The sequence below is a fragment of the Vidua chalybeata genome, chromosome 2 (genome assembly GCF_026979565.1).
Source record: "Vidua chalybeata isolate OUT-0048 chromosome 2, bVidCha1 merged haplotype, whole genome shotgun sequence".
Lineage (NCBI taxonomy): Eukaryota > Metazoa > Chordata > Aves > Passeriformes > Viduidae > Vidua > Vidua chalybeata.
Window position 1 is genome coordinate 65,293,866 of NC_071531.1, and position 12,940 is coordinate 65,306,805.

General features: G+C 36.9%; 1 protein-coding gene across 11 annotated transcripts in view; it reads right to left on the minus strand.

Moving 5' to 3' along the window:
- Window positions 1-12,940, minus strand: part of EMSY (EMSY transcriptional repressor, BRCA2 interacting) — a 41,513-nt gene that overhangs the window by 7,638 nt on the left and 20,935 nt on the right. For 6 of the 11 annotated variants that reach the window (XM_053933029.1, XM_053933079.1, XM_053933061.1 and 3 more), the window contains 8 exons: window positions 11,003-11,152; window positions 9,088-9,261; window positions 6,593-6,729; window positions 4,959-5,132; window positions 3,858-4,056; window positions 2,405-2,569; window positions 1,987-2,145; window positions 238-297 (listed from right to left, as the gene is read on the minus strand). In XM_053933029.1, coding sequence (XP_053789004.1) covers window positions 238-297; window positions 1,987-2,145; window positions 2,405-2,569; window positions 3,858-4,056; window positions 4,959-5,132; window positions 6,593-6,729; window positions 9,088-9,261; window positions 11,003-11,152 — 1,218 coding nt within the window. The remainder of the gene's footprint in view (window positions 1-237; window positions 298-1,986; window positions 2,146-2,404; window positions 2,570-3,857; window positions 4,057-4,958; window positions 5,133-6,592; window positions 6,730-9,087; window positions 9,262-11,002; window positions 11,153-12,940) is intronic. The other 5 variants (XM_053933088.1, XM_053933053.1, XM_053933037.1 and 2 more) reach the window with 4 other exon arrangements.

The following is a 12,940-nucleotide window of genomic DNA, read 5'->3' on the forward strand; positions in this document are numbered from 1 at the left end:
AAGTTTAAACTCAATTGTAACGTAACTTAAAATTAAAAAGTTTCTAGTGACCTTCCTGAAAGGTCTTTCTTTTTTAAAGAAAGGTCAAATTTTGAATTAATATGGCAATTTCACTTTCTCACGCTGAGAAAGTTGGTTTACATCAATACTGGCTGCATGTTGTGCCAGTTTTATTCTGGATATCTCCCAACAATTACTACACAATTGAAAACTTAATTTAAAAATAAAGTTTCTAACCTATATGGTTGTGTGGATATTCTTCTGAATGTGAACCAATACAGTGTTGTCTTCCTGAGTCTGCAGACAGACAGAAAACAGTGACACTAAGATGTGTGAATTGCTCCCTTCATCTCATGAGGAAGCACACTCTGAATCCCAGCTCCCAAATACATAATCCTTTGGTCTAGGCACATGCAGGACATTTCACAATAGACTATAGATTCTTTACCATCTTACTACTGAATTTTTAGCAGAAAATATAGCTATGTGGGTTACTGATAAATTCAGAGAAGCACAAATCAAACCAAAAAGAAACTAAATTACTTGCATTCCTTGGCAATGTTCAGAGAAACTGGGGGAAAGGACAAAAATCTAAGTGCAAAATAACCAGTTTAGTGCTGCAGGAGAACCTGCTGCTGCCAATCCATAGGAGCCTGCACTTCTCTTGAAGATTCCCACATTTCAAATCCATATTTAAAGAAATCCTAATATTTCAGATAGTATCTCCATATCTCCAGGAAATTTTTAGCCATTGTACTTTGTATGGTTTCTAAGCTGCAGAAAATTACTGAAGTCTACAAAGACACTGACTGTAATTTTCCATCCTCCCTGCAAAAGGCCCTCTTGTACATCAACTTTCACAGCAAGACCTATCAAAAACTGGAACCTTGAAGAGAAGCTCAATATCTGTGTCAGTGAAGATATTTGACTGCTAATTGGAAAGCACTTTAACACCATTTATTATACTTTGGAGCTTGTTCTAAAGGAGATCCAAGGGAGCATGATTAAAATATTTGAAATTGAAGCCAGATACAGCAAGTGCCATTTAAAAGAAAAATAATAATAGCTCAGATTTCACACAACTTAAATTCAGACCATTCAAGGGATGGGAGCAAGGGGAGGAGGTACAGAACAAAATGAAAATATCAGATTAGACATTTAGCACTAAAATTGTGGAGCTACAGATATGTAGTAATACAGTTTAATACAATTAAGTTTTATTTCTCTTTTTCAATGTAGACTTTCAACACGTTTTTGCTTTCATTTTCCAAATAATATAGAGATCAACAATATGGTTTTAAGAAATTAAAACGGAAAACAGGGAATCTGACCCTTTCATGTATGTATGGAAGTGGTGCATACCTAGTGTTCTGGGGTAGTAGGGAACAGAGAGACAAGAGAAAGGACTTACACAAAATGGATGTCCAAACAGGAGGAGTCAAGAATTTAAAGAGATGAATTTGAGTAACTTATATATTTTAGAAGGGCATATTTATTAGTTCAAGGCTTTCTAGTAAATGAAGAAACTGGGGCTACATTACCATGCTAAATGCACACCTGGCTTTAACTTGGGACTAAATGGATTTTAACAAACTCAATGTCTGACTCCTTTCAGTATGTACAAAAACTAGGCTGACTTTCAGTATATTCCTCTAGCTTCATTTTCTACTTTCTTCTTACTGGACATTTTCCTTTAAGGGTGGTGGCACAGTTTGTCTTCTACATCCAGGGAATGGAAGATCTACTCAAGTGGCCTATCCTGAAGCAACTACTCTGTTTCAGTTAGAAACATTTTCCCTTATGCCCCAGCAAGGCAGATGCAATCTCTGTCCCCTGCATAGGGTCTCAGGAATGAAAGAAAATACTCATTTCCTCTACAGAAAATTATAGCAAAAACACAAGTAAAACCTATTGTAAGAAAATTCCAAAATTAAGTCCTCAGACTTCAACTGCTAAACCATCCTCACACTAACCTTTGACACTTACCAGTTGTGATATATTCAGCCACTAGTTCTGACTCTACAACAGCAATTGAAGGACTTTCTGGAGAATGCCTCTTTTCTTGAGTCATCTGGATTGGAACAGCCATTTGGCTCAAGTCAATGGTAGGCTGCCTTGGCTTTGATTCCAACTTTTCCTTCACTGCTTTAGAAAAAAAGCAAAGCATAAAATCAACCTCTAATAAATAAACCTTCATAATAAAATAAACCTATAATATAAATGTACTAATTTAATTAAATATAGTGAACAAATAGAGATGCAAACAAACTGATACAGGATAAAAAAGAAGGAATCAAGTTGATTCAAGATAAGTGCTTTTCAATTACAAAACTTATTAGAAAAGCCTGCTTAAGCAAAAAATAACCTCTGAAGTTATCCTAAACAATCTCATGGGTTTTCAGACCTGTTGTCTGCTGAAGTTCCAGCAAAGCTTTTATTGTGGAAGTAGCTGACTGAGATTCACTGGATACATCCTGGTAAATTATTGTAGAGTTTGTGTCCACAGGAATTTCATGTTCTGACCAATCTTGACTTCTTGAAGCAATCACATGGACTACAGGCTGAGAATCTGTTTGCAAAAAAAACCAAAGGCACATCACAGAATCATGGAATGGTTTGGGTTGGAATAAAGCTGAAAGCTCATCTCATTCCAACCCCCTGCCAAGGGCAGGGACACCTTTCACTAGACCAAGTTGCCCCAAGCCCTATCCGACCTAGCCTTGGACACTTCCAGGGATGAGGCAGCCACAGCTTCTCTGGGCAACCTGTGCTAGTTCAAGTCATCACACAACCATTTTGGGTTGGAGGGCTCTCATCCAACTTCTTGCTTTAAAGCAGGGTAGTAATTCAAAATTATACCAAATTACTCATTACTTATTAGTTTTGAACATTGCCAAGGATGCATACTCTCACTCTGCAACACTTTAGTTTCTATTTCAATTGATTCTTGAAGTAAAACACTGTTGATGTTATGAACAGTTTCCAGCAAAAACCCGAAAGTTCTGTATCTTTGTTTTTTGTAAAAGATTTTGTTTGAAAAATCAAGCAGGTTTCTTTCTATGTTGAATTTGCCTTGGATTTAACTTTTTTTCCAGAAGGTTTTAACAGTTCAGGTGATCAGCATGTATTCAGCATTCTGAACTAACAGCACCTAAATTTTGGTAAGTTGGTTGAATCTTCAGAACGTTTTTAAAACTTACTTAGATGGCCATATAGACCAACAGTTACAAAATTATATAGAAAAGGTAAAAAGGTTTCACTGAGACACTTGCTTTAATTTGCTGTACTGATACATATCAGGTCACTCGTGAACACAGGTTGGATTTTGTTTATGCCCTATTATTTATTGCTCCTCTTACACACAAAGAGCTGGATCTGTATAATGATTTGAAGCCAAGGCAGAATTCCCATCAGGACTGCATGTCTGATACACGTCCTGATGCATGTACATGTCTATAAAAGGACCATGATTTGTGTTGGTCCCATGGCAGCTTTCAGACATGCAGCAGAGAGATGTTTCTATACAATCTGGAAAGACAATGGCAGAACATGGATTGCCAAAATAACCTCCAAAATTTGCTACCCTGTCTACCTCTGGCATACTCTTCAGGAAGAGAGAACAGGTTGCATTGTAACAGCAAGTTGGAACCCAGCAAGACACCTTTATCACCACTTTTCAGGATTAAAGTGGTAAGTAGCTCAAAAGAAAGAAAAAATATAATGGTACGGGAACAATGGTGCTTCACTGCAAACAGATGGGGTGAAACCTGTGCTAAAAGGAGACACGTAGAGCTCTCTGGAGCAAGCTGGCATGCTTGGAAGACAGTCTACTCACACATTATCTGACCAACACAGACCTTGAGAGCTCTGGGAAGACTCTGTAGAAGAAGAACTACTGTCAGTGTAGGTTTGTGGTTCTTCTTTCACTTCCGGGAGAGATGAATTTCCTGTCTCTGCTACCCTTGAAGCCTGCTGTAACGTTTCAGTCACCAGCTGTCTGGTTTGTTCACTCACAACTGTTGCTTGAAATGTCACTGGCTTTGGTTTTATAAGAACCTAATTAGAAAGATAAATTTTGTTTATAGTAAGAGCACTCAAGAAAATAGTTCTAAGCAATCAGAGTTCAGGGTACCACTCAGATCTATGTACACCACCTACATAACATTAATATTTTACTTGGAAAGTCTACCTCTAAATTCAGCAACTTTGATTATTAAATCATGAAATCCAAGTAAATGGCAATGCACAAGAATGTACTTCTCATTCAGTAATTTGAAGTGTTTAATACAATAAACCACTAAACAGTTATTTTTCAGGACTAGATAAAACAAGTGTGATAAGAGAAAGCTATGCAAGTGAGCTAGAACATGCACGGCACTGATAAGGACAAGCACTTCCACAATAAATACAGTCTTGAACAACCAATACACACAAAATGTTACATCTCATAAAAGCTTAGTTCTTTCAAATACTAAGTGCAGCCAGAGAAAAAGCTGAAACTGAAAGCATCCAGAAATAAGCCAGATTCTCTGTATACAGCCCCACCAACTACACAAGGTTGCAGGGACAGCCAGAACAGGTATTAAGCAGAAAATAAACTTCAATAAAACCTCACATTTTATGAATGACCTATGTCCAGACTCTGCATCTTTATTTCTAATGGTCTAACCATTAGCAGTAAGATGTAAACAAGTATCTGGAGACATGGCCAGACAGTTTCAGTTCCAGAAAAGGCTTAGTAAATCCTTTTGGCTTGCTCTAGGCATTCAGAAAAAGCTAACAAATGCAGATACTGTGCTTGAGAAATCAGGATTGAGGCCACCCCATTACGCCACTAAGTCTCATTCCCTACAGATATATATTAAACCTGGAACAATGAGGAAACATATTGAAAAATTATTTACTTCCCATTAAAATTTAGGGGTACATTCCAAGACAGAAAGTGCTCCTCACTGTACCTGTGTTTTCCCTTGTTGACCATAAACAATTTTAGTTGGGATGATTTTGGTGGCTGGCTGGACCGTGGACCCTATTCCTTTTGGCTGTGTAACAATCATTTTTGTGATGGGTCTTGTGGCAGTGATGATAGCAGGTTTTGTTCCTGCTGGCACTGCCTGAATAGTTTTCTCCCCCTGTAGAGAAGTCAAAGTTTACAGATTAACTTAATGGAATTGTTCACTGAGATCCAATTTTCAAAAAAAATACAGTTATATGTGAGTGTGTGTACCATGAAATAAATCTGCTGCTACAACTACATTTATTTGATAGAAAATATACTGGATGACCAAGAACAAAAAATCGTATGGTTCTGAATGGAAAAAGCTACCAAAATCCACTTTTCCATTACCTTATCTTTCAAGCAGCTTTGAAGGGATGAATAAAAAGAAGTAACTAAAAGACATGAAGTTTTTAAAATTGGAACTTTCTTCAAATCCTTCACAAATGTTTTTTTAAGATCACCGATTTCTGTTAACACTAACTTTGGCAAGACATCTACAAAACTTGAACTGAGATTCTAAAAAAATTATTTAAATTGAGATTCTAAAAGAAATTATTTAAATATAGATTTTTGCATTGTCTACAGGACCAAGACATTAATTATGTATGGATTTTTTTTCAGTTAAAAGTTAACTTCATCAAAAAATGAAGATTCACAGTGGTTTCACAGGAATCATCTGACTACAGAATAGTGTTTACATATGACTAGACTCCTGATAGCTTAAGAAGTGCAAATACATTGAGCATGTTTTTTTAAGCTCTGCACCATAACAAACCAAGTGAGTAACACATTAGTAGCCAGTTCCTACCAATATCCATAAAATAGCTGGAAACCCCCCAAACCATACTTGTTTCAAAAACACAATCCCATTTTGGTAGCTATTATTGTGTAGCATCATAGTATTTCCACTTGTCTGCAAATACACCTTTAATTCTAAATCTAGGGAAGTTCAAAAATTAAAAAAAAATCATAAAAGGTTTTAAAAAACCTTTCAGAAGTTCTGCTACTCAAGCAGCCTTTCAAATTTTACATGAATAAGGCATTAAATCTCATAGTTTTATCTAGGAACATTGATAATTTTTATTTACTAGTACTTACAGATAAGCTCAGTTGATGCTAGAAACTTGATTTTATTCTTAGGTATACCTCAGGTTATCCAAAAAATAATTCACCACTATGCAGTACCCAGGGCACAGGATGCCACAATGTTACATACCACATTAATTGAAAGTGGTTCCCCGACTGCCCTTTATACCCAAATGAAAAATGGCTTGAGATGCTATTTATTAACACAGGACTAGTAATTTTCATCTACTTAATTGCTTCAGGAATACGAAGTCATTATCCATGGGAAAAAAGTTCTAAAGTTTATATTTTCCTTTATCTTTGAAAATATCCCCAGTTTGCTTTAAGCATATTCTGCAAACCACAGTCAGTTTTCAAAGATCCCTGACATTAAGGCATGCCGAATCTGTTTAGGAGCTCATGCACAGTTTGATTTTAATTAAGCCTTTAGCAGAATAGAGGACAAGCAGCAGCCACCATACAGCTTGTCACTATGCTCTCAATTTGAGACTTGAAACAATTACTTACCCCAGCATTCAACAGTGTTGTGACAACATTTTTGCCTGGAAGCCCTTGAATTGTAGTTCCTTTTCCAGTAGTTTTTTGCACAACAATCACATTGGGTTTTGATGTCATTGGAATGGTAGTGATTTTGGTCGTAGTTCCTAAATTTTTGTAGGAAAAAAAATAATGTGCTGTTTGTCACATTTTGTATATTTCCTTTCACCATAGAAGTTGGTGAGCTATAGAGGAATCATTGTATTTAAATCTGACAGCACATCAAGAAACCAGCAGCATTTGGAATGGGAATTCATGTCACTCAAGTCAACGTGGAAAGATTACATGCCAACTCAACAAATCTTTCACCTACAGTATAAACAGGTGTGCTCAGGGGAACATAATGTATTCTACATGAGGATAGGCAACCCCCTCTCACAAGTTACAGAGCAGATTAATACAGCTTTCTCAGGCAAACATGTAGAACTTTCAAAAGGCTGGAGTTAGGGTGGGATAAGGAATCAATAATATTCAGCTCAAGGTCCTATTTGCACAGACAAATACTCTTCTACAGATGATCTCTGCAGCAGAATCTACGTGCCAAGGATGTATCTCCAGTCAAGAGAAACACTACCTCTTTCTGTTGTAATGTAAGTGATGAACAGAGGATTGAAAGAAGAAAAAAAGGAAAATTTATGTTTCACAGCCAGTCCAAAAAAGTTAAGTTTAGAAGTGTGTTGGTTTTGTGTTTTTTTGTGGATTGGGGTTTCTTTTTTCTTTTGTGATTTTTTTTTTTGTTAGTTGTTTTGGTTTTTTTTGTTTTATTTTAGTTTTTTGTGTGGTTTTGTTTGTTTGTTTTTTGAAGAGCTGTCCTGGCTCCTGTTCCTATGCTAGGATTTAATTAGTTCCATTCCCTTCATAAGGCTTTTAGTTACCTGCATTGACAGGTAATTCTGGTCAGCCTTCCACAGTCTACAAAAGTACATACATTGGAGTCAGTCATCAGTGCTACCAGACTGAGTAGCTGCCATCAGCTACTCAGACAGCTTTTTATCAACGATTTCTCCTTTCTCCAGAGGAAAGCACCATTTAGTCACAACAGAGCTGCAAACCCAAGGATTCCCTTTACTACCTTCTACCCATTAGTCATGCCTGTAGATTCTTCACAACCTATTTCAGATTAACAATTCTACCAATTCTGGGAAAGGGAAGACATGCTGAGACAAGATTTATTTAAGACATAATTTATTTAATCCTACTGACTTCAGAGGCATCTAAAGACTGCTCCCTTGGCAAAAACAATTAAGCAAACAAAAAGAAAAAAGCAGGCATGATTTCCAAACTTGTGTTCTTTCAGGACAACCATTATTATCCTCATCAGGATCACTCACAGGTTTCCCCACATTAGCTGCTGCTCAGGAGAATACTTCCACTTGTGTATAATTCATTACAAAATTTAGAAATTGTCTTAACAATTCACCACACCCACAACAGGCTAAAAAAAGTTAATTGTTGCCAAAGAAGATGCTGTATCGTCACTAAATATAATTCTGTGGAAATCAAAACCTGTAAAACTCCTCTATCAAATTACAGCCCAAGAGTGTGTTTACTGGATAGCTTGTGCAGCACCTTGCAGTGACTGGAGCTGGCACGTACCCTGTCGGGTCTTTGCTAAACAAAGTTGAAGTCCTAAACATATACAAGAAATTGTTACTGGTATTAGTGTGCTTGGTCTCGGTCCCAAAGAAACCCGATCTTTAGAATGATAGAACCACTGAATGCTTTGGGTTGGAAGGGACCTTCAAGTTCATCCAGTTCCACCCCTGTCAAGGGCAGGGACATCTTCCACTAGACCAGGTTGCTCCAGGCACCATCGCACCTGGCCTTGAACACTTCCAGGGCTGGGGCAGCTACAGCTTCTATGGGCGACCTGTACCAGCACATAACCAGCAGGGAGACCAAGGGCTAATCAGCAGAATAACAAAGACAACCAGCACAGTCTGCATAAAGCTGGGAGGGAAAGCTTAAGGCAGAACATGGCCTAAAGGAAAGACATGCTGCCACTGGTAAAATATCAAAATAAGGTGGAGACTGCGTAGCTGAATTTAACATACACAGTCCATTTTTATTCCAGTTCTTTGGATATGCAGTGGAACAGAGAAGGGCAGCACTGAGATTATAAAATGTTTTGAATTTGGGCCAATAGTGTTTTCTGATCTTTCCATCCTCTGTACAACATACTAGTCCCCACCCCATATTTCTCTTCCCTCCCAGTTTTCCTTCATATCTGCTGTTTCCTTCTAAACACAAGAACTACCACAATCCTTAGGAACACTCCACCTTCAAACTTCTATCTAATTACCTTCTTCTTCATGCTCAGCTATTTTTCCTCTGAATTCTCCAACAAAGGTCCTAATAACTATTTGAGCATGTAACTCACAGAAAAGTCCTGAACAATTAAAACAAGCCCGAAGTTACTTTTGAAATAAAAGTCTTACCAGTAACAACAGTACCCATATGCCTACCAGAAACAATGTTACTGCTGACGATCTTTCCTCCTAGAGTAGCCAGTGATTTTGGTACTACGGTAATGATGCTACCACTTGTAGTTTTCACATAAGTAGCAGCCCCTGGAGTTCCAGCCATCCGAGCTCCCAGAGAGGGGCTCACCGTTGGCCGTGTATAAGTTGCTTGAGTTCCTGTTTCAAAGAGAGAGAAAAAATGTTCACTGTTACAACATAATCCTCTACTAATATTTGTGGAAAAAATATGTTTGTTTAGGATAAAAGTGTCAGATTTATTCAAAGATATTCCAGCCTGCAATCTATTATCACCCTTTAAAATTATTCTAGTAATTTTTAAATCCACAGGGCAATATCCAAGTATATACTAAATTTAAATTGAATATAAGAGTCTTCTGAGTATTTTAACAAATGTTCCATGACTGCCTTATTTTAATTCATATCCTTGTGTGCAAGACTGTAATTTTCAATAGATGTGCAGATTCTGCTTGTATGTTTGCCTCTTGCTCCCTTAGATGCTCAGGAGTCAGGCATCTGATGACATGACCAGAATTCATCCCTTCCTCTCAGGAATGACACTTCTCCTATATGATAGATTGCTTATAAAGAAAACCACCAATGATTAGTTTAAGTAACACCCTTAGAAAAAATTGTGATTTATAATGATGATGCTATTTCACGGACTTAGTATACAGCAGCACAAAAGAAACCTCTCAACATAGTATAAATGCTGGTTTTTAGAGCTAGTCTTTTTCTGAATGCAAAGAGAACTGAGTCCACAAAAGAAACTTGTTCAAAAACAGCAACAGCTACACAAACACTGAAATTCCATTCTGCTTGTAATGCTGCAGATAGTTCCCTTAATTGCTAAAGATCAAAGAGGAAAGCAATTTGTTTCATCAAGAAAGGTGTGTTCACATCCAAGAGAGCACAGCATAGATTTTACAAACTAAATGAACTGCAAAACATTTGTTTTTTTTCTAATGTACTCAAAAATGTATCTGTGGAGTACTTAAAAAGTTATAAACAGAGTATTAACCATTAGTTTATGCTAAGGACATGAGGAGATGGCCTCAAGCTGCACCAGGAGAGGTTCAGGTAGGATGTTATGAAAAAATTGCTCATGGGAAGGGTGGTCAGACATTGGAACAAGCTGCCCAGGAAAGTGGTGGAATCAACATCCCTGAAAGCATTTAAAAGCCATGGGGATGTGGCACCTGGGACAAGGTTTTTAGGGATGAACATGTTGGTGCTGTGTTAATGGTCAGACTTGATGATCTTAGAGGGCTTTTCCAACCATAACAATTTCATGGTTCTAATATTCCCAGCCCATGCTAAAAAAAAATAAGGAAATTCAGAGTTTTCTGAAAACCAGGATAAAGCTACCTTTTAAGTTTTCCTCATGCAAGTTTACAATCAGAACAGTCTGCATTATTATCTATAAGAAACACAAATACAACCAGATGCTCAGAAAAACACTGGGAGCTTGAATTTTAACTCACTGATCTTTTTATAAATTCACTGCAGGACTATGAGCAAGTCACATGTCTTTTAAAGTCCATCTATGCAAAACAGGAATGGTGCTGACATGTCTGCTTGAGTTAAATCAGTATAAATCATGTAATATAAGGTACTACAGAAGTGCAAAGTATCTGTATAGATTGCATAAAAAACTTCCTTTAAAATAAATCCGGTGGGGAGAGAATAATGGTATTTTTGTGTACCAATTCAAACAGTAGAATTAAAGAGTACTCTGCAAAAATCCTGATCTAGAATAAATAACAAGAGGACTGTGAATGTGCCGTTGTGCCCACTGTTCAGAAGAGGTAAGTGCCTTTTTTTTAACCCTAGGAAACCATGCTTGGTCACCTGTATGTCTGGATTTACCCTCCCTTCCCTTCTCAGAGCCATAACTTACCAGTGGGAGTAGTGACCAGTTTAGTTGTCATGATAGTCCCATTACTGCTAACCACCATAATGGGTGAATTGCTACTGCTGGGCAAGGTCGCTGTAACTGGTTTGGGAAGGATTTTACTGGGCTGCACCTGTTGAGTGATTATTTTAACACCTAGGAAAGGAGAAAGGTCACTGTTAAAATACAGGCACGATAAGTTACTTTCTGAAATGCTTTCTCAGAGACCTAGTGGGCAAGTAGCCCCACAAGGCTTCAATTCTGAGCCCATATATTCTTGATCATGAAAAAAATTATTTAATTTTTGAGTTTGGTTTTGGTTTGGGTTTTTTTTGGTGTTTTTTTTTTTTTTTTTTTTTTTTTTTCTTAGTTTTGGTTGGGTCTTGTTTGTTTTGCAATACCAAGAAAGTAATCGTTGTCATCATTGCCTTTCATGTGCCTGTTTCAGTTCCTAGTACTTCCACTGTCCATTCCATCACTGATTTGTTGACGTTATTTTTTATTTTTCCTGGTCCATGATACAAAAAACCAGAACCTTCCCAGGAGCCAACAGGTTACAACCAAGACTGAATAGGTTCATATAAAATGAACCATCTAGAAGCAAAGTAATTCTTCATAAATTCAGTCTATAAATCCTAATGTGTCATAAGCCTAGACAAACTTTACCATCCTGAATAAATTAAAAACAATTTCTGCACAAGGAGTATTAGTGACTATAAGGAAGTAACTGTGACACTGGCTAGGGAAGGTTACTTCAAGTAAACTGCTCTCTTTCCCCTTGATTAACTGGTTATCTTAAAGCCACAAAGAAATTTGGCTTAAGCTACGAGTAGAATCAGCAAGAATGAAGGATGAGGGCACCTTAGTAGCACCAGGATTCTGCTTCCTCTCTCTTCATTTTATGTTGGGGAATGGTACCTCTGTGAGACTTACTTCTCAGTTGCAAACCAGTGAATTCACAACAACTATTCAAAAGTACATCCAGGAGATGTGCATCTTATGATTTGTTCCATTATGAGGTAAATGCATTGCATTGTGGTGGCCAAATGCCATGGAACACACAGCCTGGATGAATCCCATCTAGATGAAGCACTTATGTTTGCACACAAGTATTTCTAGGTGAAAAGTTTTGTCCACTTGAGATTTGGAACATCCTCCACAGATGTTTTCTTCTCTCTACACTGATTATAAAAGCAGTATAGAGCAAGTAAGCTCCATATTGAAAGAGAAATTGAAGTCTCTGCATCATCCAAACACAAAACTGGATAAAAAGTGAAGTCTCCATGAAAACTGATTCACATCTTCCAGAAAGAATTTGTATCAGATGGTATTTCCAAAGAAACTTTTAACTAAAAAGCACAATAAGCCTAAATTCATTGTAGAAGACGAGGAAATGAAGCTCACGTTGATATTATTCAGTGGCTGGAAGCCTTTTTTATGTCTTAATTAGTAGCTACTATTTTTCTTAAGCAATGGTCCTATAATCCAAAAGGTAGTTTTATCAAAGGACACAAGTAGGGCTGTTTATTTTTTCATTCCATGGTCTATTTAAATTATTTTATCAAAATAGTATAATATAAAATAAGAATTTTACTGACAGGATTAAAATAAAATATTGATTTTATATTATTATACATAAAAATACTTTGCACTTTTATAGCACTTAAATTTGAGAATTGGCTAACTTTGCAAACTTTATTTCTTACTACTTCTTGCTGAGATAAAAACTGTCTGCTATGGCAGAGAAAAGCCAAGAAAGAAAGATAACATGACTTGCCCAAAGTCAGCTGAATGAATCAATATCACAAAAAGAATCCAGTCTAACTTCAAGATCTAACTGTATTTGTTTTGACAAGTATCTCAAACGTACACTTTGATTTCTGGACAAAAGAAAATAATTAAAACATGGAGTAACTTCTTTTTCCAGGTGATATAGTTGAACAA